This window comes from Thunnus albacares, chromosome 21 (assembly GCF_914725855.1).
Source record: "Thunnus albacares chromosome 21, fThuAlb1.1, whole genome shotgun sequence".
NCBI classification, from domain to species: domain Eukaryota; kingdom Metazoa; phylum Chordata; class Actinopteri; order Scombriformes; family Scombridae; genus Thunnus; species Thunnus albacares.
The window spans coordinates 12,807,156-12,833,020 of record NC_058126.1 but is presented as its reverse complement, the minus strand read 5'-3'; the positions used below and the strand labels follow the sequence as shown (position 1 = coordinate 12,833,020).

The window sequence follows — 25,865 nt, the reverse complement described above, 5'->3', positions numbered from 1 at the left end:
GCATTTACAGGGGGCTTAAGCTGTAATGAAGTTTATATTAATACATTTTATTTCAGTTGTAATTGTATATAACTAAGCAGAGCAACAATTTCCGTTGATGCAGACATATATATACTTACAGGAACATAGAAGATTGGTAGCCGGTGAAAGAGCTCCATCTAGTGAAATGATGCAAAATTACAATTGGTTTTTTTTTTTGGAATCATTTTGTTATTTCGTTTGTGTCCATCCTGTTTTGCTTCTTAACGCAGGTTCAAACATTAAAATTCTTCTAATCTGAATATACACATATTGTGTTCTCTTTGCACAAGAAAAGGTAGTTTGATCTTCTTTATGTCTCTATTATCTGATAACTGCTGAATATTGAGGTAACTCTGTTTTCTTGGACACACAAACCAAAGATCAACAAGTGGAAAAATTGACACTGTTTATTAATGAAATGTCAGTTTTACCACAGCAGGAAAAAAATAAAGCCCTGTAATCACCAGTGTATTTGGCAGTTACAATGAATGACATTGTTATGTTACTTTCCATCATTATAAACAATTTGCAGCCACAAAAAAACAAAACACTGATTCAACCTCAAGTGAGTCTAATTAGATACAAATAACTTATTTCTGCTGAAGGAAACTCTCCTGGAAACTGACACAAGGTTTAGAGTTAAGACTTCGGATGTCAATAGAAGAAGGTTTCAGTTGTATAGTGCATTTTTACTCTATGTTTTAAACCTTCATGATGAGCATAATTATCCTTCATTTTTAATTCAAGTGTCCACATTATTTGGTTTTACATCTCAAGAACATCGATGGCATCATTTTCTTTTACAATTCATTTGGTCAACTGTGTAGTTACGCACATCTTGTAGTCTACAGTGGAAATAGTGAGTCAGTAAAACCTCCTTTGTATCAAAAATATTCAAAATCCTGCACTGAAAATACCATGAAGCAAAACAAATAAAAACACAGTTACACTTAGTTATGGTTTTCAATCACCAAAAATTAAATTAATGTGAACCCTGTCAAAAGAAACTCAATTTAAACAAGATTTTACGCCTTAACCATATGGTTAAACACAGCATCAATAAGCTGTTTATTGAGCCAGTCTAACTTTCAGCACTGTACCAAATTTCTGAATAGCAGTCTAATTGAGAACACAATTTTCTATTGAAAGGCTCAATTGTATTGATCTGCAGCTACACTTCATTTTACACTCCCAATGAAAAACCTTAATCTTTGTGGCTTTTCTAAACTATTGCTTCTTTACAGTAAAGGATGTTTGGATTGTCGGATGAAATGTTACCCTTTTGCTTTCCATAAAAATGCCTCTAACCTCCTTCGTAGAATAGATAGATGAAAGGGACGGATAATATACAATTCCGCTGCAGCCACAATACTATAAACTAATAATTCATTTCCCTTTACGGATATCACTTGCAAATTTTTAACTATTAAAAATGGAAAACCGTAAAAGCTAAATACACAAAATGTTTTTTAAAAAATTAACTAATAGGAGACTTAGCATCATTACTTAGCCAATTAATTTAGCAGCGCTAATATAAAGTATTCTATATCCAAAATATAAATTATAACCTTATGATTTATGTTTATAACTAGAACTAGAAGAACTACAGCTAGGGAGTGGTGTTGTAGACCAAACAAAACAAGAAAAAAAAAGAACCAGGATATAAATATAATTTTTAGCTGAACCTGATATGTAAAACATTCAAGAACAATTGCCATCCCAAACACAAATAAAACATCTACAAACTAATAGTGCAGTCAAAATTTCAGTTATATTCAACCCATCATATCAGTGCTTTCATACTTTTACCCGCAGTTTACATCTTGACAATGCAGAGATCAGTAGACAAAGATGGAACAGACAAACTAAAATATATAAATTTACTTTGATCGTACAAAAAAGTTTAAATTGGATTTGATATGAAGCCATTTTCCTCTGACCAAAATCTGTTTTGAAGCTTAAAATAAATATCCAACATCTTGCCATACATGGCCATAACTGCCCAACGGAGTGTAGAATGTAATTTCTATTGAGTCATTTTAATAACGGAGCCCTTGGATTTGAACCTTTGCGATGACTAGCTGAGCACTTGCCGGTGTATCTGTACATAAGACAGACAAACTAAAACAATCAACAACATTTGCATTGTCACACAGTAAGGCATGGAACCACCCCATACTTGCACATTTTTGCTGTATCTTACAGGCCAGTAATGAGCAAGTAATTGAAAACAAATTAAAATAGCTGCATTGCTCACTTTACTTCACTCTCACCGATCTTTAATCAAACTACACTAAATTATTAACTTTAAGTATCACACTGTTACCAATGTGAGATGGACGAACTAATTACCTGCTAATCAGCCACGTAAACCTATGTTAAAAGTAAAATTAAATCTAACGGCTGCTACAATCACTATCCGTCACCTAGCATTGTAAACTGATTACTTTAAGGAAAGATAATCAACGGCCTGTGGTAGCAGATATAATACTGAGCTGAACGCCTGCCGAAATGTGTCTTTGTTACAAAATCACAAGCATAACCAGCTGAAATTTTGAGAACATTACTTTTTCTACATGAAAAACTTTGATCAGCAACTCTGACTGAAAAAAAATCATTTTATCTTCTTCAAGAACATTTTGGACGTACTCCTTCAACCACATCCCAAGCTGTTTCGTTAAAATCTGATAATTTTGAGGATTTGGAAAGAACTGCATTTCACTGTAAACTCTTTACAGTCTTTGAAACCATGTACACAAAGTGCAAGTATGTATTGTATACAAGAAAATAGTGAATATTGTCCATGATGACACAAATTTTTTTTTGTTAAAAATCCACATGACTTCTTCATAACTCATGTAGACTACATTTTCTTCCTTGCTCTTCTTACCTGCACTCAAAACCGGAGTCACAAAGAGGTGGGAGAGGTGCAACACGAGTGTCTAAGTGTGCCCGTCAGACCCCACAGTCATTGGTTCTGTCTTGGAGTTTGCGGGTGAGGATGAGGACGGTGGAGAGGGAGGCAACAGAAATGTGGAAGATCAGCTGCCACATGTTTCTCATGCCAAGCAGGTAGAAGTTGCATAGGACGATCACACTCAACAGAGTGAAGGACTTGGGTTTCTTTAGAGATGAATGGAACAGGTACAGGTGGCACTGTGGGCACAGAGAGGACGTTCATATGAGGACGAGCGTCAAAGAGAGTTTGATACGAGTGGGCGTCAGTTTGTGTTAAAAATGTGAACTACGTTTACCTGAAAAACACAGCAGACAAACGCCAGAAGAAAAGCCACGACATTCCATATTCCTTCATAATCATCCTGTGTCAAGAGAAAGAGATGTAATTAAACAAACTTGTGATTTGTCATTCAGGTGGAAGTTCACTTTATCTAAAATGAATGACATTTATTACAGATTATAAGCTAATTCACACAAGAGTGACAATCTGTGCGGTTTTGTGCACGCCTCATCATTATTATATTCTATATATGACAGACTTCTGCTTCCACAGCAAAATGCTAATCCTCAGCAGCCAGCTCAGCCAGCTTAACATATCTATAATTAATGCTAGCCTACGCATAACTATTTCCACACAAAATCCTCAAATTAAGTTCAGTGTAAATCAACAAATGGCTTTGTTTATGAATGAAGAAAACCACAGTCTAGCATTTAATATACTGGCAATTTATGGCACATCAACACACCTTTATAGATTTTAAAAAAAAAGCAATTTGACGATAATTTATTTGTAGTATTTGTGATAAGATCCAGGAACTGCCCATACCTGGAATGTGTACTCTATTAGGTGCACACCACGGATGATGTTCAAAGATGCACACATGATATTGAGAACCAGAGAGAGGATGCCTGGTGCTGTCACTGGTTCAAGTCTTACATTCTGACCTGTTAAACAAAAGCAAGTGACCATATAAGTTCTGTGAGATTATAAAACTCAGTGAATGCAACAAGTGCTGTTCCCCACTTCTGGATTACTTGAAAAGTAATGTATATATTTATTATATACAGTTTGCAGTGCTGTCAAAGGCAGTGAGCTCTGTATTGTGCTGTATATGCTGTACTGTGTAATGCTTACCAGATCCAGGAGCTTGCTCCATATGCCCATTTGCGGTGCCGTTGGTTAGCTCCACCTCCTCCAAGGTAAGGACTTGTGGTGGGTGGATGTTCAGATCCTGCTGGACCTCTGCCAATGTGATTTCTAGGGCCGGACCACCACTCTGGTTGTATTGCTGCTTTAGCTTCTGAATGGTGCTGTCTGTCAAATGTCAGCAAGCAAAACATATTTGGATAAATCCACTTAAGACTGGAGCTTTGCATGTTATTCAACACACCACATTTTAATTCAAAGTAATCCCAAAATGTCAACAGCAAACCTAAAAGACACTGTTTCTTGTCCTACTCACCAAATTCCAAAAACGGATATGGCCTGGCTGCCAAGGCAACAACAGTGCTATTGTAGCATGTGGTGAACTCCCAGCGCAGATCTTCCAGGAAGCAGAAGGCCTTAGCAACAGGGAGGCTGCAGTGGCACACGGTCATGTAGGATACACCCTCTGAAGAGACGAAGCTGAACAGGTGAGAGGAGAAAAGGTGTTTAGTAAACAAACAGCCTGACGCAGCTTGACATAGATGCCCCTGTGATCAAGTGGACAACATTCTGTTTATCTTATGCATCACTAAAGAAAATACACACTACGCATTGTGTCTTTGTGCAGTTACACAGAGCATGACTGAAACTGTTTCCTGAATCCTTACTATATGTTGAGTTTCTGGCCCTTGACCGTCCCTCTGTCAGGGAAGAGGGCCAGTGCCTTGCTGATGGTCCTGAGCTGCTGCTTCCTCTCCTGGAGCTCTCGATTGTGTTCAAAGTCTGTGGAGGCTGACAGGGGGAGTCCATCCCTGACCCGGACCACAAAGGCAAACAGGATCAGAGACATGATCCACTGGGTCCATGAAGAACACACTGCCTACACAGGGTAAAAAGCAATTTCAGATCAGTATATTAGGTCTGCAACTAGATTGTTTTCATTGCCAATTATAAAAATCAATTATTCAATAAATTTTCGGTCTATAAAATGTCAGAAAATAGTGAAAAGTGCCCATCACAAGTCCCTAAAGCCCAAGCTGACACCTTCAAACATCTAGTTTTGTCTGACCAACAGTCCATCACACACAAGGATTCTGATTATTATCACAAATGACAAAGTAAAGCAGCCAATTCCCCCAATTGAGAGGCTAGAACTCAGGAATGCTTTAGCATATCTTAAATGACTAATGCATTATCAAATAGTTGGGGGTTACTTGTCAGTCAAGTGAATTCAGCTCTACACTGAAAATACACTCAGTTGCCATTTTATTAGGTACACCTAGTGAGAATGAAAATAGTCTGACAGCTCATAAGTATTTTCAGTTTCGCTGAAACTGTTAGAGAGATATGAATTTAACTTAAATGTCCTTTTAGAGGCTGTAGGTTGTGGTGCTGTTACACGGTATAGATTTAATACTGAGAATTGTTTCCAATATTTTGTCCATCCCATTTGCGCCACTCAGGAAAGACTAAATATGAAAACATCTCCCAGTATAATGCAATGTAATCCAGCTGCAATGATTATTTATACACATAGGAATGATTACAGCAAGAAAACCCTATTTTAATGTTCATTTGAGCATCTGACTATTGTTTTAAGACAGACTTGAAAAATTGTGAACCCGTCCTTTAACCTCTCAAAGTTAAAACTGAACATTAGCACCTTGGTAAAGGTCGAATTTATTGCAGAGTTGCTGCATTACTTTTAGCTTGTGTACAAGTGGAGTGTTTATTATTAACTGCGTAGATTTTAAAATCTTAAACTTTTCCCCACTTCAGTGCCATTTGGAAATCAATGAGATTACAGTCTTAATTTTAATTATAAACCTTAAGTTGTAACCGTGTTACACCTTACCTCATTATCATGGGTTTCATGCTGCACCTTAGCTAAGTTACTGTAGGTTAGCTGACTACAACATCATATCAGAGAAATACAAGCCCCAGCTTCAAGATGCGCTTTACAAGTGCAGTAGCATACTTTTTAATATCCCCGACTGATACAGAAAACCTGGATAACCTGTCCTAACTGCTATGTAAATTACGTTAACATTAGCGAATAAGCTAACTTCAATTCTTCTTCCTCGAAACAACAAAACCACAACAAATCTTCTACGGAATACGGGAAGCCGAGAAGGACAAAATTATTCTTTAACCATTCCGAGTTAGCGGCACAAGCAGACAGTCGGCCCTCGGTGACTAGCTGATTACCAAGCTAACTGCTGCACAGAGGTTGGTTTTGTCATTTAATACTTTACACGATTTGTGGTATGATTTTAATCGTTACGTGAAATGTGAAGCTGGGAGACATTTACACGTAAAGTGGCTGTTAGCTTAACCATCCAAGAAGTGCTAACCGTGTGTTAGCTATGTAGCGATAGCCTGTTAACTTTTTCCTGTTTGTTTGTTTCTCTCGGCTTATGTTGAACTTTGGTTTTAGACAAAAGTTAATGAGTAAAATGCGTTTGTTAGTTAATGTTATAGTCGTGAATTTGCACATTTTGCGGCAGTTAATGTGTGTGAAATGAACAGCAGCACCTGGCTGACTCGCCTGTTTGACTAAAATTGTGGTTCATTACATTACGTGTTAGCTGTATTTCCTCCTTTTTAAATAGCTAATTAGGCTTATTAACTTATTGAGTAGCTATCAAGTAAATGTGGTCGGCATTAATGGAAATGCATTTAACACCAGTACACCGCAAAAATCTTCAATTTAAATTGTAGTATTAAGAATAAGAAATACTTTATTAATCCCGTCACAACAGCACCGTCCAGCACACCTCACACACAATAATAGATTAAAATAAAATAGTAAAATAGAAAAGGTTTTATTATACATTGTGCATTAATTATATACGTAGTATATAATCAAATAAAATGAGTAGTGAGACAGATAAAATAGTTATTATCCATTGTGCAATGATTATTTATATACATACTGTATAATGAAATATAATTAAGAAAATGAAATAAGAGTAGGATTATTATTATACGGTGTGCAATAGAAACATTGTTATTATTATACATTGTGCTTTTGTTTCCAACTGTGGCATTCGTGTGTCTGCCTCTTTGTTATGTGTTTATGTACATATGTTTGTATATTAATTTATACATATAAATTAATAATTTCTCTTATTCATTGCTAACCAAAATACATTTCAATCTTGAAAAGGCTCTTCTAAGTGTGTGTTCTTCTGAAGGTGGGGGTGTTTATTGTTGTCTATAATTAGAAGGAAGGTTTTACAGTTAGATAAGGCTATGCACAGTCAAGGTTAGTAACATGATATAAGTCTCGACATTAGTACAATGCAGTGTTGTTTTAGGTTTGAGCTGTATCTAAGGCTTACAATCACGTCCAGTTTTTATTGGTGAGATTTGTGAGGGCAGTTTAATTTAGCTTCTCTGTCCCAGTTTCTGCATTCATCAGCAATGAAATAAGGTACTATGTACTCTACTGCCTCAGGTACTGTTCATTAATTTGCTCTAGATTAAAGTCTGTTGACACACAGCCCCTCCCCAGCTGTCAAATATGATGAAGTGTTGACAACATTAAACATCTGCAATTCAAATAGAAAGGGTTTAAATTTGTTTGGGCACTCTGTAAAAAAGGGGAGTTGCTTCTATTTCACACTCCAAATATTTCCCAGATTTACTTTTCTGGTATATATTTTTTGTGCTTCATTCTAAAAGCCTTGTATTTTGTTACAAAGCTACACTGTATCAGTGTAGCAGGAGGGGCTGCACCATAGCAGGTGCACATGAACAGGTGTGCAGGCCAAATTAGGTTGCAGAATCTTCTTCCTTGTACCCCGACTTCAAAGCTTGGTCAGTGGCCTGAAATGAAGTCAAATCCTGTAATGCTTTCTCTCTGTTCCCCTTGTTAGACTCCTGTTTATGCAAAACACAAACAAACACACCACAGGTGTTAACTGTTACATGTCAGCACAGTGACACTGACATATTTTTAACCATATGCTGCCTATATCATAAAAATACTTACTACCATACCAATATCCTCCTGACTTGCACTAATGTACACTGTACTCAGCAAATAGGATATTATAGTTATAGTTATGGTTATATCTCTCGTCTCTATTCTATTTTTATTAATTCCATGGTATTTTTTGTATATACTTTTTCTATCTATCTATCTGTCTATCTATCATCTATCTATCTATTTAAATAATGAGAAGAAACCCTTTTAGAAATCCAAATTAGGCCTATTATTTGACACACAACTTTCACTTTCCCTCCTTACTACTAAAGCTATGTTTGACTAGTCAACCAGTGTTACATGTAGTCTAATATGTGAATGCTGACAGACCAAATGTTACTCTGTGGTTATAATTAAGGATGATTTATGAGCTTTTTGAGCACAAAATAAAAATATTGTGCCATTCAGTTGGTCTGGTTTGCAGTAGAAGAACACTGACATTGACCGAACATGGTACCAAAAGACCACTAACACACCTTGAATATAAACTGTAGGTGGGATGAAGTCTGCTGTCCAGGCAAAAATTATAAAATTTCCAAACAAAAGCATTTCTTTGTGGGTAATTTCCTCTAATTGAGCAGACAAAGGACAACAAAAGAACAGAGTGACTGATATTGACTGCCTTGCTCTGGATAGTGCTCTTATCTTCTTATTGACTGATTCCCAAAAAAAGAAAAAGCAGAGCAAATTACTTTAACTCCAGTATCTAAATATAAGAAAAGCTTGTAAAATTGTCTTATCCTACAAGCCTTGGTGACAGGAGACAAAGACCGTATTAATGTGGATTTGTGAAGCAAGCTCCACCTGATCATAACGTGTCTTATGGTGCAGTATTTTGGTTTCACTTTCACCTTGCTCAGGTTGAAATCTGTGCCATTTCTGTCCATTCCCACTTCCATAAAGACACTGACCGGTAGCAGCAGTTTGTGACTTTTTCTGTCGAGAATTTGTCACACATAGATATCTAAGTACACCGTGGAAAGAGAGTTAAATGTGTACAACGAGCAGGCTGTGCTGTGCTCTGCTTGAATTTGCATAGCCAGTACATTTCCCCGCAGACTTCTCTCCCTCTCCTTCCATCACTCTCTCTCCTCCCCTCTCTGTCTCCCTCCTCCCTCGCTGTCTTGGTCTCTCTACATTGTTTTCCAACTCACTCTTCTCAATATGCTGTACTTCGTATGCTTACATTGACAGATAAAAAGAGAATGGTGCTTTAAGAAAAAGACAGACCTATCATTATTTTTCCTGCTTAGCATTTTTGTACTCTTTCTACATTTTAGGTCACCCGGACTTTGATCACAATGGGGGTAAAAGACCGCCCTCAGTGTTACTTTGATGTGGAGCTCAACCGGGAGCCAGGTAAGAAAAATTAGTTCAGAGGTATGAGGATTAGTTAGTCATATAAACAGCCACACCTTACTTTCATAGATGATTACTTTGAACTGATATCATCAATACAGATGTTTAAAACTGTATGCATGTTGTTTGTTATTGTAGCCTTGGAGCTTTTGACTGATTTTCATTTAGTTGAAAATAATGAAAGTGGAACACTCAGTAGTGCACTGGCTTGATATACTGGTGTGAGTCATTAGAGCATTACGTATTTTTCTAGCAGCAACTATGTGCAACTGATATGAATGTAAGTAAGGACAGACCAGACCAGTTTAGTGACCTCAAGCTTAAATATGTAATTGGCTCATTTTTGGATAGGGAGGGGCAAAACACCACATCATCACGCTCGTAAGAATAGCTTAGCTACGGAAAAGTTTCTATAGTGTCTGAGCTTCACCACAGGACTCTTTTAATTATATGCTGGGAGCCAATTAAAAGCGTGAGGTGTAGTAACGTTTGGGATACTTGTAAATCTTAATTGTATCCTTGGCCTATTTTTTTCTGCCTCCATTGTTCATTGTTCCATATCACGCTGAGTTAATATTGAAGATGCCTTAACATCTTGAATAATCAGTAGTAGAAAACTGAAGTGATTCTTCTTTTTCTCTTGTGTTTTGTAGTTGGGCGAATTGTCTTTCAACTTTTTTCGGATGTTTGTCCCAAGACAAGCAAAAACTTTCTCTGTTTGTGCACTGGTGAGTAATGTAAAACATGTTTTACTCAAATATGCTTTTGAGATATTTAGTGCATATTTTAGTTTCTCAGAGCCAAAGCAAATCATCAGAACAAGACAAGCGATAACTCTTTTCGCACAATTTTCACAGTCTCAAAAACAGCTGCTTACTGGGTCATTGATTCCTTTAATAAAAAGCAAAGACATTGGGAGGTAACTGGTAGCTTAAGTCACCAAGGTTCATACCACATAACAATAATTTTCTGGGTTTTGTTTTCTTGTTTCACATCTCTTCTTCTTATCGTTCTTTTTCATGAAAATAATCACAATGTGTAGATAAATAAATAACTGAATTGAAGTGAAAACAAGAGCTCCAGTACCCTGATACTTACCCCTGCTGGTCATGTAATACAATGAGGAAAGGAGGTATGGCCATTGTGTAAATTGTCTGGTGACAGATGGAGTCTCTGGATGGATCCAGGGTCCCGGTCTGCCTTCCTAGATATTTCATTCCACTGAGCAGAGTGAACAGAGTGTACTGTAGTAGCGGTGGTCTGCCTAGAGATAGCCATAAATCTGCAAACAGACTGCAGATCGATCCTCCCCTCTCATTTTTCATCCCACCTGGCCGACGGGAATGTGATGCTGGCAAGGGCAGACGTGGGAGATGGCTGGTTAGTCTGTTCCTTTTCCTGAGCATAAGTACACACACAGGCAACATAACATAACACGGTAATATACACCAATTTGCTGTGGCTTTCTCAAAGTCTCAAATGTGTCCTTTTTAGATGGGGGATCAGCTCACACCATAGGAAACCAAACCCCTTGGAACAATGCTCGAGCCAGTGAAGCAAAATACTAGAAGATTAGCAACCAAAGCTGCCAATTTGAACAGCCAGCCCTCTGTCCTCTGAAAGCTCCCTTAAACACATCAACACATCTAATGAAATTTCTCCACGTCTCCTTTCACCCCAAAGGAAGGGGAATCCAGGGGGTAATAGCTTTCACAATCACCCCAGTGGAAGATCTCTTAATGAATTCTGCAGTCCTGCGCTGGAGTATTAACAACAGGATGCCTGAATAAAGGCATCTAGTTAATTCTCTCTCTCCCCCCCAACTGAGGTTTCATTCCCTTGTTTAAACAAAAACCCCATGCGGCATCATTCAAGACATCTGGTATACACAGAGGCACTTTGTACAGTAGCAGGCCTGTTTTGCATTTTGTAATCATTGATAGTTCAGTTAATGTACGTATGTTTGCAGGTGAAAAGGGAACTGGCAAAATCACAGGGAAAAAGCTGTGCTACAAAGGCTCCACATTTCACAGAGTTGTAAAGAACTTTATGATCCAGGGAGGCGACTTCACCGAAGGTAATGATGTCTAACGTGTAACTCTGGAAGTGTGTTTCACGGCAGGTTTAACCAATTTGGCTGTTGGTTTTAGCTGCATTGACGCTATTCCACTATTTTCCAATTGCTGGTGCCAGTTTTACATGACTGAAAGCAACTGGGGCGCTGGAAAATATGCTGTTTTGAGTAAAACAGTTTTTGAAGAAGTGTTATTATTCATTGTTTCACAGCATATAGGCAGTTAACAATTATTAAGATTAGCCTTAGCGGGGTAAAAAGTTGATTGAACCTTTAAAAGTGCCAGTAAACAAGCTCAATGACTTTGTTATGGATGTTTATGGTAGGAATCCAGGAGCCACAGTTACATTTAGTCTGACTTTTGGTTTAACAATTTTACTATTTTAATCTCTATAGGAAATGGAAGAGGAGGAGAGTCCATATACGGTGGCTACTTTGAAGGTAATTTGAAGATCAAGTTTTCTAATAATCAGTCTAGATTTCTGATGTCTCATAAATGTTTATCTAAATAGTTATCAACCTCTAACTGAGCTACTTTTGCATGAGCGTAACATTGCGTGTGCCTATTGTTGTAATCATGGATTTCTTGTGAATTTTCCTATGTATGACCTTCACTTTTCCATTGTATAGTGCTGTCTTCTATTTAGTTGTGGGCTTTATCAAATCAGCATGGAGAGTAGGCATTCTCTTTATTGAAAGCTACAATCTTCCTGCCTAAAATTTTCAACATATTCTTTTATTTATAGAGTGGTCTTTTGCAAAATGAGAAGGTAAGAGATGTACACAGCTCAGTAACACCATGTCTACACTGTCCCCACCTGCCACCTTCTTCAGTCAGTAAAAACAGTGCAAATGTTTGCAAAGGCGCAGATGCAAATTTGTACTGAAGGGATCTGACAGGATTTTCCATTCATACAGCTTCCCTGTTAGACCCCCCACAGCCTCAGGCTGCTCAGATTACTTTTTATGTTACATGTGATATTTATAGCTACAGTACCCTTATAACATGACTGCCATGACACGTAGTCACATACAGACTGCAGGTTTCTTTGCTCAGAGTACTACAGTGGAAATTTAGCCTTGCAGCATGGATATAGTATTATGAAGATACAGTTAAGTAAAGGTTTAGGCACTGGGAGGCATTTTATTTTTCATGTTTTCCAAATTTGAAGTTTCATTTATGCGAATAGCTTGATAAAAATATTTTAATGCTTGACTGTAATCACTTCAGCATGACCTTTACACTGTATGTAGTAACTATTGACTATTCAGATATGTTCAAGAATGTTTTCAGTCTGATATTTAAAGATTATGCTGGTGGATTTTCATGTTTTAGTTGTTTAGGACTACATCACTGTAGGCCATTTTCCGAAAGAATTCCATTTGTTTGTAGGTTGTTTTCTATTGATTTATCATTAAATGTTTTATTTATATTAGAAGGATATGAAACTCCTCTTGCAGAGACTTGAAACATGCTTTAGAAAGATGATCCATCCCATTACGTGTAAACAGGGACCATTACATTTGTGTATTGATTGTTTGACTTTGGTAATGCTTTATTTTGCAGGTCCTTTCATTTTATACTAATTTGCTGGAAAAAATTGAGTAATTTGCAGGTATTTAATAGTTAATTCTTTGAGCATTTTATAGAGAGGGTGGTGCAATTAGGTACAAATTATAAGAAAAACTGAAAAAAGTGTTAAATTGTTTATGTGGTAAGTGCCAATTCATTATATTTGGATTTTTTAAAAAATCTTATTAAATTACACTCTTAACAATTATTTAACTTACAGAGAATACTAAGTTTTACAGTGTGTATTTTTGTGTGCCAAACAATATATTAGCATATTAGGTTTTTTCAATAATTTCCTAAAAGTAGCTGCTGTGTAACCAATAATTCTTAGGACATTTCTTTGACAGGGTTATGTCACTCGGTAGTACATAGGAAATGTTCTCATAATAGAGTTTTTAAGAAACAAACAATATGCTAATATATAGTTTGACAAACAAAACTACACACTGAAAACTGTCAGTTACAGAATTGATAAGTCTAATTTATGAAGAATTTTTGCAAATTAACGACTATGTATAACCCAACTAAACCAACTTACCACCTCTTTTTTCTTTTAATTTGTACCAAATTGCAACACGCTCAGTAAAATGTCCTAAAAATCAACGGTTAAATACCTGTAAAATACTCAGGAAATTAGTATAGACTGGTAAAATAAAACATTACCTTTAACAGCACAGCTCATGAATATTAGCAAAGTCATCATTCAAAATTTTTGAAGTGGTCCCTGCTCAAAAATGTTAACCCACTTTATGATAATTAACCTTGATGAGAAAAAAAGGCAATGAAGTGTTCACTTGAATGGATAATTTATCTCAAGCAAGTATCAAGTCTTACCAATTTGATCCCTGTAGCATATCAAGATGAATTGAAACCAATATGGTGTTCTTTGTAACATGGTCAGAATAATGTAAAATGTATGTGATTTGTAGTTAAAAGCCTAAATCAAGTAAAATTGGACCAAACAAAATGTGTAGTTGGGCAGGTTGGTGAGGCGATGATTAGGTTTGATGGATTAAAAAGCTGATTTTTCTTTTTTCCTGTTCTTCGCTAAATATTTCCTGATATCACTGATTAGAGGATGTGCTCTTGAGACTTCGTTCCCTGTTTTTCTGCTCCCAACAGATGAGAACTTCACTCTCAAACACGACAGAGCCTTCCTGTTGTCGATGGCCAATCGTGGGAAAGACACCAACGGCTCACAGTTTTTCATGTGAGTGACATTCATTAAACCAAATCACTCTGCACCCTTTTAATAACTATATCATTTAACTGACTGGTCACTTGCATTATTGATTTGCTTTTTTTGAATGAATGTCAGTTTTGTTTGAGTTTTTGCTTTCTGTCACGTCTTCTGTTTTGAGATCAATCCCCTCTCTGTGTGCAGTTAGAATTCAAAGTGCAGAGAAACATGGATTCAATCTTTTTTACCTACAAATGTGTTACATTTTTTCTCTTGCCGTTTTTGTGTAAAATTTACAGAAACTCTAGCATCCTGCTCTTCCAAGGTAATGTGTCTCCAAGGCTGTGTTTCTCTCTCTCCTGACTGTATTTATCATTCAGTAGTTTGTATTTGCAAGCATATTGCAGAGTACAGTGTTTAAATGTTGAAATGTTTAAACAGTATTCACAAATGGCTTGAGGTGACACGTTATCTTTTATCACAAAAACAGGTTGTCACCATAAGTTAAAAGTCCTCCATGAATGAAAATTCATGAAACATGAAGGAAGAAATTTAAATATACTGTTTTTTTTTGTATGATCCAAATATGATAATGTAATTACCCACACTCTGCTGAGGGTTTTCATTGCCTATTTGTCACTGTTGTTAATTCAACAACCAAAATTTCAAGTGATTTCTGAATAGATTTACAATCAAATATCATTGAGCAAAGGGTCTTACAAATTTCATACCTTTTTTTGAGATTGTTCCCATGGTACAGTAGCACCCACATCTTGTTGAAATTACTTGTTCTCATTCTTTTCCTCCTTTTTCTCCTTTTTTCATGACCCAATCACTGCCATTGGTTGACCCTTCCTGGCTTGATTGCTTGATTTTCCACAAACAGCACAACCAAGATGGCACCTCATCTCGATGGGTAAGTTTGACCAAATTTTTACTACCGCTTGGTCACATTTTAGCAGCATTTTCAGCATTGTCTTTCATTTTACTTCATTTAACAGTATCCTTAAAGATACCATAATAGTACGCAAGTCACTGTATAGTTGTGTATGAATGAGGCAGCAATCTTTTCTGCCTGCCTGCAGAGTCCACGTCGTCTTCGGTCTAGTCATCTCCGGCTTTGAAGTGATAAAGAAGATTGAGGGGCTGAAGACTGATTCAGCTAGCAGACCGTACGCTGATGTGAGAGTGATGGACTGTGGACAGCTGATCACCAAGTCCGCTAATGATGGTAAGTTCTGTCATTGATATATTGCCACCTAACCACTGTAATTCAATTTAAGCTTGAGTGTGTGTGATGTTTGGCTTTGTGTGACAGTTAGGCTACAGTCAGTTGTACATTACGTGTGTATTATTTGTGTATTTTGGTGATTTATTTTTGCACTTCCATGAATTAGACTCACAAGAGGCTGATTTTTTTTTTTTTTTTTTAAAGAACTGAAAAAAGCAGGGGCTGAGATATCCTGACTTTCAGTCTCTAGTATGAGTCAGGTTCCAAAAGCGCCAAATCCTTCATTTACCATAATGCAGCTGGAAATAATTTGACTCAATTTGTTTGTTGTTGTTGCCCAGCCTGAGATTACTCTGATTATATCATCAGAGCTTATTTTCTCCAACTCACAGAAAACATCATACAGCTGTTTTCACTGGAGTAGTACTCCATGTGACCACTAAATTGACACTGATTTGTAAAATTGGTGTAGTACTCTTTTATACAGTTCTGATATTATCAGTTAGTTTTCAACAACAACTGTACATAAACTTAGACCTCTTGTTTTCTCTCTTTTGTTTTTGACTCCTGTGTGGAATAGTCTTATGGTTGTACATGGGTCATATTTTGAGCTCGTTCTGTAAGAGGTTTGCATTTTGATGCCAGCGTTTTCCCCTCACTGGTATTAGGACGGGGCGTGTAACCTGATCTTCCTTTTAATGAGGATCAGTCAGGGGGCTCTCTGTGGAGTTCGGTTGGCATCTACCCACCTGACTCTGCCAGGTCTGCTTACACGGCCTCCAACATACCGAGAAGAATAAAACAAAGCCTTTGTTGTTGCGGTGTCATACCACCCTGAAAATGACTCCTGGCATTTGAACTTTCCATCATCCTTTTACTTGTACTGAATATATCAGTGTTGTAGTTTTAATCATCAAACTTCAAGTCAAGGTCCCAAATCTTGAGTCAAGTCAACAGATCAGGTCTCAAGTTCTCAGATTGATTTTGGGAACTTTGGCGGTTGAAAGCAGATTTTTGTTTTTAACGCTTCTATACTTTTACACAATTTGACCTATTTTATCCTTAAAAATAAGCAGATTTTCTATCGAAATTACATAAATGCTGTTATATTTCTTACTTTAGTTCTTGAAGGGAAGAGGAAAAGAGCCTCCCATTCTGCTGACTCGTCCCTCAATTCCCATGACTCGTCCTCTCAGTTCTCCTCTTCAGCAGAGTCTGAAAGTGAATCTGATGAAAAGCTCAAACATCACAAACACAAGAGACGCTCAAAGAGTAAACGGTCAAAAAAGAAAAGGAGGGAATCAAAGAGGGAGAAGAACATTGATGTTCTGCCCTCCAGGCAAAGGTAAATTTTTATCCTTGTTTATTTTCACACTTTAACATGCTTAAAGAATTACTCACATATATCTCAAACGTACATAATCACACTTCTGATCCAGTTTAAGCTGTACATCCACGTATAAATACAATTACTGACATGAGTCACTGTCAGCTGTAAGAGCTAAGAGACGGGTTGATTCTTTGCATAACAAAATATTGTTTTGCATCGTGTCGTGTTGTCACAGTCCTGTGGAAAGAGAGATGCTGGAGGGAGAGATTGAATTGGAAGGAGAGAAGGAACAGGGCGGGAAGAGAGAAAAGCCCGTAGTTCGACCGGAGGAAATCCCGCCTGTGCCAGAGAACCGTTTCCTGCTGCGAAGGGACATGCCATCTCAGGAAGATAAAACAGAGATGTCAGTTTTCAGTTGGAAGTCATTCTTAGTATCTTTTTCTGGGCTTACATACCGAGGTAATTTCAGTGGGTTGTTTACTTTGAAATATGATTTTTTTTTCAGAGTTGAGAAAGAAGAATCGTCTCTTTCAACTGACCAAAAACCAGCAGTGTCCAAGTCTGGACGGAAGATCAAAGGCAGAGGAACAATGGTATGCTCACCTCAACTAAGATCAGAGATTTGTCACCTCATTCAGATTTGGTGATGAAGTATTTAAAATTTTCTAGTCTTCCTCCAAGTCTGATCCACTTTGTCCAATCCTAAGGGCCAACACGCTTTTAACCAGAATTTGATTTTTAACAAACTGGTCACAGAATTGAATACTGATAAATTAAGGGTTCAAAACAGAAAAACATACTTCTGTAGCCCAAGGTTATGCTTACTTTTTTTCACATTAGTTTTACTTCTTCAGGACTCCTAAAAATATTCAAACAGCAAGAAAAGTCATTCTTTGGCTGAATCAGCTAATAGACAAGTATGACAACGGGTCGCAATTAGACATTGCTTCATTTAAGGGGTCACAAGCTGAAACTGTTGTGGACCTCAGCTGTTAAGAATTGACCTCCATATCTATTTCATTGACCACAGAGACGAACTAATTATTTTTTTGTTCATCTCTGCCTGAATAACCTTTTGCCACTAATCTGCACTCTGAAATTATTGTCAAGATAATCACACCTGAGTCATAAATGTAAAACCTTTTTTTTTTTTTTTCTTTTTCTGCAGAGATATCACACTCCCACAAGGTCTAAATCCCGTTCTGCATCTGTGGAAGAGCGTGGAAGCAGTGAAACGCCGCCACACTGGAAAGAAGAGATGAAGAGAACCAAAGTTTATCAACCACCAAGTATCGAGAGATGGAGCAAAGGAGACAAGTATGACTTCATATTTTACTTTGTATATACTTTGTAAAGATGTATTTTACATACATCTTTTGACTTAACAGATTGAATGAACATTCCTCAAGCAGATGGGACGACAGAAGTGACTCTGCATGGTCCCGGTCTGCAGAGCACTCTTCAGACCGCAGCTCTGAGAGGTCCAGCCTGCGCCGGCAGCAGAAGAAAGAGAAGAAAAAAGCGAAACACAAGAAGAAGGCCAAAAAACGTAAACATAGCAAGAAGAAAAGCTCCAAGAACAAAGCTCAAGAGCGTGTCCTGTCAGAGGATGAAAGATCAGTTTCTTCAGGAAGAAGGTCTAAGTCCAGAATGTCCCGCTCTCCATCTCGTTCCTCTTCAAGTCAACGACATTCGTCGCCTCTGAGGAGACGACCATCCTCAGCGTCTTACAGAGACTCACGATCTTACTCCAGATCCTACACATCCAGTCGATCCAGATCTCGAGGGAGGTCCCGGTCTTATTCAAGGTCCAGGAGCTTGTCTAGGTCTAGAAGTCGATCCCGGTCCAGATCTCAGTCCTATTCTCGATCCAGGTCAAGATCAAGATCCAGGTACAGATCCAGGTCTCCATCTAGAAAGAGAAGTTTATCAAGATCTCCAAGAAAGCGAAAAGCCAGTAAGCCCGATTCAGATGCCATGATCCACGTACCTGAGAAGCTCTCAGAGAGCAAAGTCGCATCTGTCTCCAGACTACCTGCTGTCCCCGCCCCAGAAAGCGTCCCTGTGATCCCATTGAGCGACAGTCCTCCACCGTCACGCTGGAAGCCTGGTCAAAAGCCCTGGAAACCCTCCTACATCCATATTCAGGAAATCAAAGCTAAAGTAACTCCCAGCAACATTTCCTCCACAGGTGACAGCGTTACAGAGAAAGCTCAGACCTCAGTTACACCAAAGTGTCTGCCAGGTGACCACGAAAGCGACAAAGCACACAAACCTGCGCGGCGCTCACACAGCAGGTCCTCCAGAAGCAAGTCCTACAGCCGCTCTTACAGCCGTTCATACAGCCGCTCATACAGCCGCTCAAGGAGTAGAAGTTACAGTAAATCCAGGTCCAGATCCCCTCATGAAAGCAGGTCTTCATCTTACAGCAGATCAGACTCTGAAAAGTCCCAGAAATCAAGTAGCAACAAGAAGAATTCATTAGACAAAGAATGGAAAGAGTTTTACAGTTCTCTGAAGAGGATAAAACATTTAGATAAGTACATTTCAATTACCGGTAGCCAGGATGCTCACTCAGAATCAGAGAACAGAGTAGGCAGCGAGACTGATATCAGTGGCTCTTTGGAGAAAATGAAAGAGAAAGGCGGCTCACAGGATCAAGAGACAAAACACTACAGTTCAGTGCCAGCAGAGAGCTTTAATAGCAGGTCTGAATGGGATAGTGACAGTGATAAAGTGAGCCAAAGCAACAGCGCCACCCTAAAAAAACAGAAACAAGGAATTCAGTCCAGTGAACTTCTTGACAAGAAGCTGTCTGCTCTTACTGGATGGAATTCTGAAAGTGATCCAGAAAACATAACAAGTAAGACATTGGCCATATCCGAAAAAGAGGAAGGAGAGGCAAGTTCAGAATCTGATTGCGAAACTTCCAGAAAGACATTGGAGGCAGCAGTCACTGTGGCACACAAGACTGCTGCTGCTTCTGGTCAGTCTGGGGAAAGTCCTGAGAAGGCGGCAGAGCCAGAGAAGCACAAGAGCAAGAAGAAGGCCAAACGTAAACACAAGCACAAGAGGAGAGGGGAGAGCAAAAGTGGTTCCCATCGCAGTAAGGACAAGACAAAGAGATCTAAGAGGAAACATCAGAAGCTGAAAGAGACTTTTCACTGGCAGCCACCTTTAGAGTTCGGAGAGGAGGAGGAAGAAGATGAATCCAAACGAGAGAAACATAGTCCAAGTAGCGTTGTCAAAGAAAGGCCTGGTGTGGATTGTATGAATAAAACGGACCAAAATTTAACCTCCTTAAACAAAAATCCTACAAGAGAAGAAGAAAGGGGGCAGCAGAGGGCAAAAGAATGTAACAAAAACCCAAAACAAGCTGAATCTCATCTTCAGTCATCCAACAGGAATGGTGCCAACAATACTAACTTGTCCAGCGTCAAAGAGGAGCAGGAGTCATTAGATGATATGGACATTTGTACTCCAGAGCATGAAACCGAAACAATTGTTGAACCTTCAGTTACACATGATTCTCTTAATAATGCCACTGAATTAACCCTAAAAACTACCTCAAAGTTTTCAGATCTGGCCAGTAAAGATTTACCTCAGCTTCACAGCAAAGAGCAGCCGTCTGTTACCTCCACAACAACAGCTGAAGGACTGAAAGATGAGGTAGCTACTGGCAAACCTACTGGTAATGTAATAAATTTCAAATGGAGGCCTTTAAAAGGAATGTCTGCACCACAGAATGTGAACGTGCCACCTGTTACCGTGAAAAACACACAACTTCAACAGAGCCAGACCCAGAACACGCAAGGAGTGAAAATGGAGATAAAAAGTAAAAGCCGCGTCCGACCCGGATCGCTGTTTGACGAGGTCCGTAAGACCGCACGGCTCAACCAGAGGCCGAGGAACCAGGAGAGCTCCAGCGAGGAAAGATCCCCCTCTGTGGGAAAGACCCGTGGGAAGTCACGCACACGGTCCCCGAAGAAGTCCACCAGAAAGTCCCACTCCGTTTCCAGTCACCGGTCCCGCACCAGAGGGTGGTCCCACTCCTACAGCAGATCCAGAAGTAGATCCCGCAGCTCCAGCTACTCCTCCAGGTCAGAATAAAAGCTATTTGATTAATGAAGAGCACAAGGGAGCATGAGTAAATCTTTTTTAAATGCCGGATAGGCTTCTTGGACGTTGATCAAGATTGTTGTGAAGTGATAAACTTGATAGATGGGCATTTAGTGTTCAGTCTAGAAGCCAAATCTGTGTCTGTGACATAGACTTGTTGTTTTAGCGTGGGGAAAATGTAATTTATAACGCAGCTAATTCTTTTAGGAGCCGGAGCAGGAGTCGACGGAGACGTGGGAGAGGACGGTCACACTCCCGCAGCAGCACATACCGAAGTTACAGAAGTCATAGGTACACCCTCTAAACACTGGTTTAATAATCTGTTGTAGCACCGAATGGATCCCAGTAGGAAATTGTTTTCAGTCAGAGTCAACCACATAGAGAAGAAACCCTGGAGCTTCTCGGGGTTTCAGTATCTTACTCTACTTTGCAGCTGGGGAGACATAACAGTCAAAAAGCTCTCATGTTGAAAAATGTTTTAATGTTTTTAAAAGACTTTCCATTGTGTTTTCCCTTTGTGTAGTTTAATATAACAGGTGTATGATCCTCACATCCTGTTTCTTTTTTCTTATCAGTCGGACTTACAGTAGAAGTCATTCCAGAAGTCGCTCATACAATCGCCGTAGGAGATCCAGGTCTGTGAGCCTCCTTAATTTACTAAGTCTGAAATAAAAATGTTCTCAAATTGTTTATGCAAAGGGTCACTGAACGCCCTCAAGCCCAGATATAAACACAATTATTCATTTACTATATTCAGATTGTTAGTTTGTATAAAATGTGATATGTTTGGTTAAGTTGGCTTGGAATTTGATAAACTGGATACACATCAAGCTAAAAGTAGCATCATATGAAGCAATCATTAATGTCTGAAGTCATTAATTATAGTATGAGGAATAACCAATACTTTTTTTCACTACGGATGCAGACAGATTAATAGGATTTTGATTATCAGAAAAATCACTTTGTGCTGTATTAAATAAAAGTAAATAAGCCAGTAATGGATTTTAAACATCATCATCATCATATCATATACCTCTGCTAAGCAGATCAGCATGAATCAAACACCACTCTGGAGATATTCCCAAAATAATATCGCCGCTGTCACATGGCTGTATGTTAATGCAGGTCAGATTCCTCTGACAGCTATTCCAGTCGGAGTCGGAGTGCGAGCAGGAGACGAGGGCGCAGGCGAAGTGACAGCTACAGGAGCTCAGACCGCCGATCCCGGTAAGACACATACATCCCTGCTGAACCTCAACAGACTTCAACAAGGTGGCAGGTCTCAGTTCAACCTTTTCACCCTCCCTTACTTCGTTCCAGTGGGCGAACATTAAAATGTGGTTTGACACCATGACATACTCGCCATGCAGCCAATAATGCAAAAGGAATACAACATGTCCATGCCTTTTTTTTTTTTTTACCAAAGAATGTAACATCAATACATTTTGTTTTTTACTTGTTGTAGTTATCGGTTAGTTCAACATTTTTTGCCATAAATTTAATTGAACTGCTTGAATTCTAGCTATGATAATCTCTCTCATGGCTGAAAGTATTAAATTGGTATCTCCATCTTCTGCAGGTCTTACCGCTCCTCCAGTCGCAGTTCTTCCAGGCGCAGAAGTCACAGTCGCAGCAGTCGGTACAGTTGAGCCGCACCTCAGGCAGGCTGTCAGGTTCACTTCCACTGAGAGGGAACAGAACAACAAAGTCTGGACACTGTACACACAAATAGCAAATTACTTTTATCGTCACACATCAGCAACTAAAGCTCCATCTTGTATACTGTTTTAAAACTGTACTGTATGTCGTCCTCCATGGTGATACCAGTATACAAGCTGATGTAACTGTCTTTGAGGAAATGAATGTTATTGAACGTGAATAAATAAACCACTTTTACAACCTTACGCAAAGGCAGATCCCTTTTAGGGACTACCACAGCTGAGAACAACTGGGTTCAATCTCGTCAACATGGCCACTCTTAACAGATATTTTCTATGTGAAGTTTATACTTCTTACAAATAATATGAAGTAAGCTGTAAATATTTTTATTATTATATATTTGGGTATTCTTTTTTTTTTTTTTTTTACTTTTGTCTTTTTATACACTGAAACAACTAAATGTACATTTATTATAAATGTCTAATCCTCTTCTCACAGCTGTGAAGAGTTAGTGAGTTTGGGTTGAAGTTATGCCTTAAATTCAGGGTCAGAAAGACAAGATTGTTATCTGGCAAAGTCCTCATTGAATGAAAAATAACTTGTTGGTTTCTGTATCTGTCTCAAGCTGTAATTTGTCTGTTGTATTCGTTTTGTTACTGTATTATGACTGTGCAAACTGTACTCAAAGTATAGTATGTCTGATTTAGATTTTATTTGAACAGTTATTAATATTTACACTTAATAAATACCAACAGATCTTAAGCCTGTGTTTCTGTTTTTTCCTCATGATGCAGATCATAGTACTGTTGAGTAGTAACCAAAGACTATGTCCTCAAATGGACCAGGGGATTTGAACCTCTCCAATGGCGCCATCTACCTTTCAATTCAGAACTGCAGGCAGGGTATTGTCTTCATCCTGGCAGATCTAAGTGTATGTATTATCTTTATGTCAAACACTATAAAGGGCTACAGTGGTCAAACAGTGATTTCAATTTCCTGATTAAAAGGCTCCACTGTCATCTTTTTTCTATTAGATGTCTTGCAATTAGAAGAATCAGATTAATGCACGACTTAAAAATTCCATTCCCAGAGCCGGGCGCTTCACTGGAATAAGATTTTTTTTTTTTAAAAAGAGAGACGACTCCATTAAATTATTAATCGTACTCAGAACTAATTGAAAATTTGGTTTCCTCCTTGCTAATATTTGCATACACTTAAAGCTACGCTGGTGTGTGAGCTCCTGTCTCTCTTGTGTGGAGCTTTTGTGAGCTGCATGCTGCAGACCAAGACTTGTGCAGTTTGTGTTTATATGTTCTGTTCAATTCAGGCCTGTTTTGTATGGACGACTTTCAGTACAAATCAAATCTGGATTTACAAAACTCCAGCAAAATGCATGCAGTTTTATACTAAAATACAATAAAAATGCTGCACACAGGGACTAAATATATGAATATGAGGCTGACATGGAGGTAATGAGAAGCAGGTCCTTTTTTTATTGTTAAAAGTATTTCACATGGTGTATATTTAACCTGTCAAATTACAGGAAAGACTAAAGCACTGGTTCCTAATGCATTACAAGATTTAAAAACATAAGAAAATATGTAAATCTCTGTTAAAATTATATTAAAAGATTATGATGTTTCTCCATTTTAATGAAATCTTGGGTACTTACACCTCTTCAGGCCTCCAAAAAAACACTCTTTAGTTAAATTAATCACAACTGATGTCCACACTGAGGTCATATGGGTCATAAGTGGACATTATCTGAAGAGGTCACAACAACTAGTGTAAAAAAATCATAAATTACAGAGACTATATCATGTTCCCATTATAAAATATGTCCTATGGCACCCTCCATGTTAACCAGCAGGTGCTGTAACTGGCTCAAAATTGATTTTTTTTTTCCATGTGGAAGCTTCACTTGAGTGCCTGAGGTTTCATGATAAAAATCATTAGCCTGTTGTCACTTTTTTGGAAAATAGATGATTCACTATTCACTTGAAGGAGTTTCTCCTCTTCAATTTTTCCTTGTCTGAAATGTTTAACCACATCAGATCTGAAATATTGAACTCTTGTTGACGGCTACAGCAATCCAAACAACATGATGACTTTGTTTACAATTCCATATACTGTAGCTTTAATTACAAATCACTAAATGCTTTATGTTTTTTAAAGATTTTTGTGACAATAAATGTTCAGTCTGGGCTTGACTTGGCAGCCTCTTTGACTATATCCACACTGATGTTGTGGCCTCAGCTGAGTCCTTGACACAAGGTAATAAATGGGACCTGCTCCAGGTTGTGATGAATTTTTTTCCCACCTTGTTATGAGCATATCGACTTCTGTCCCATATCAGCTGCTCAGGAGTGAGCAATGGCAGCGTGGTCCAGAGGGGACATCAGGGGAGAGCAAGACAAGGCTGAATTACAGACCTGTCCCAGGGCCCCATGACCCTCTGGGGGCCCGGAGGCTTCAGGTTTAGTGTGGCAATTAGAGCAGAAAATAATTTGTTACTTGTTGTAGTCATTTTTTCAAGCAGAAATGTCAAATATTTGATGGTTCCAAATGTGAGGATTTGCTGCTTTTCTCTGTTTTATATCATTGCAAATTGAATATCTTTGGTGTTTGGACTGTTGGTTGAATAAAACGTTATCTGAAGATGTTGCCATGGGCTCTTGTGATGGGTAATTGTGACCTTTTTTTCATTATTTTCAGATGTTTCATAGTTATAAAGACTACTTAGAATTACTACCTAATACATACACAGTGGACTGTGAATTTAAAAATGACGACTTGACTGCAATTGTCAATTAAATAAACTGTATGGAGAAACTGACCTTTACAGTAAGACTATAATATGTATATTATATAAAAATACTAGTTATTGTCCATGTCAACCCACTTATTTTGCTTCTAAATATTAATAAAACCTAGAATATCTGCATTTCCTGAAGAAAATGCGTGTGATTGCTGCTGCTGCTGTTTGTAGGTTGAGCTGCTGACAGATTTCCAGCAAGATGTTTCATTTTTCACTGAGCTTTGAAGCTCACAGCGACTTCAGCAGTTTAAGTACTCCAATATGTCAGTTGCGCAGTCTGTGCTGATTGCATGACTTTATTGTGACAAAGAATGAGAGAACTGGGGCATCAACTGGGGCCCACATCTCATTTTGGCCCTGGGGCCCCATAGTAGGTGGACCCGGCCCTGGAGAAGGAGTTTTCCT

The 25,865-nt window shown here is 38.3% G+C and overlaps 2 protein-coding genes across 8 annotated transcripts; one reads left to right on the top strand and one right to left on the bottom strand.

Moving 5' to 3' along the window:
• Positions 1 to 413: 413 nt before the first annotated feature.
• On the bottom strand, positions 414 to 16,738 carry sec22c (SEC22 homolog C, vesicle trafficking protein). Of its 3 annotated transcripts, XM_044338831.1 has the most exons (8): positions 16,652 to 16,738; positions 10,575 to 10,827; positions 4,795 to 5,006; positions 4,443 to 4,606; positions 4,115 to 4,294; positions 3,806 to 3,924; positions 3,276 to 3,341; positions 414 to 3,177 (listed from the first exon to the last, which is right to left on the bottom strand). In XM_044338831.1, the coding sequence occupies exons 3-8, from the start codon at positions 4,974 to 4,976 to the stop codon at positions 2,977 to 2,979; spliced, it is 912 nt and encodes a 303-aa protein (XP_044194766.1). In that variant the 5' UTR covers positions 4,977 to 5,006; positions 10,575 to 10,827; positions 16,652 to 16,738; the 3' UTR covers positions 414 to 2,976. The 3 variants fall into 3 exon arrangements, with proteins under 3 accessions (XP_044194766.1, XP_044194765.1, XP_044194764.1); XM_044338830.1 differs by lacking the exon at positions 16,652 to 16,738 and having other exon boundaries at positions 10,575 to 11,439; XM_044338829.1 differs by lacking the exons at positions 10,575 to 10,827; positions 16,652 to 16,738 and adding an exon at positions 5,982 to 6,236.
• On the top strand, positions 6,261 to 23,404 carry nktr (natural killer cell triggering receptor). 5 transcript variants are annotated; one of them, XM_044338826.1, is made up of 17 exons: positions 6,261 to 6,355; positions 9,398 to 9,476; positions 10,130 to 10,204; positions 11,446 to 11,553; positions 11,947 to 11,991; positions 14,246 to 14,333; positions 15,190 to 15,219; positions 15,389 to 15,534; positions 16,657 to 16,879; positions 17,100 to 17,267; positions 17,370 to 17,457; positions 18,033 to 18,181; positions 18,277 to 20,964; positions 21,191 to 21,274; positions 21,559 to 21,618; positions 22,109 to 22,210; positions 22,563 to 23,404. In XM_044338826.1, the coding sequence occupies exons 2-17, from the start codon at positions 9,419 to 9,421 to the stop codon at positions 22,630 to 22,632; spliced, it is 4,182 nt and encodes a 1,393-aa protein (XP_044194761.1). In that variant the 5' UTR covers positions 6,261 to 6,355; positions 9,398 to 9,418; the 3' UTR covers positions 22,633 to 23,404. The 5 variants fall into 5 exon arrangements, with proteins under 5 accessions (XP_044194761.1, XP_044194760.1, XP_044194759.1 ...); XM_044338825.1 differs by having other exon boundaries at positions 18,274 to 20,964; XM_044338824.1 differs by having other exon boundaries at positions 18,253 to 20,964.
• The last annotated feature ends 2,461 nt before the right edge of the window (positions 23,405 to 25,865 follow it).

Bases quoted from the DNA above. Each gene is read 5' to 3' on its own strand.
- nktr (XM_044338824.1), top strand. From the start codon at position 9,419: ATGGGGGTAAAAGACCGCCCTCAGTGTTACTTTGATGTGGAGCTCAAC. The intron at 9,477-10,129 runs GTAAGAAAAATT...TGTGTTTTGTAG, and splicing joins GGAGCTCAACCGGGAGCCAG to TTGGGCGAATTGTCTTTCAA. The intron at 11,554-11,946 runs GTAATGATGTCT...TAATCTCTATAG, and splicing joins GGGAGGCGACTTCACCGAAG to GAAATGGAAGAGGAGGAGAG.
- sec22c (XM_044338831.1), bottom strand. From the start codon at position 4,976: ATGTCTCTGATCCTGTTTGCCTTTGTGGTCCGGGTCAGGGATGGACTC. The intron at 3,925-4,114 runs GTAAGCATTACA...TTTGTTTAACAG, and splicing joins GGAGCAAGCTCCTGGATCTG to GTCAGAATGTAAGACTTGAA. The intron at 3,342-3,805 runs GTATGGGCAGTT...CTCTTGACACAG, and splicing joins TAATAGAGTACACATTCCAG to GATGATTATGAAGGAATATG.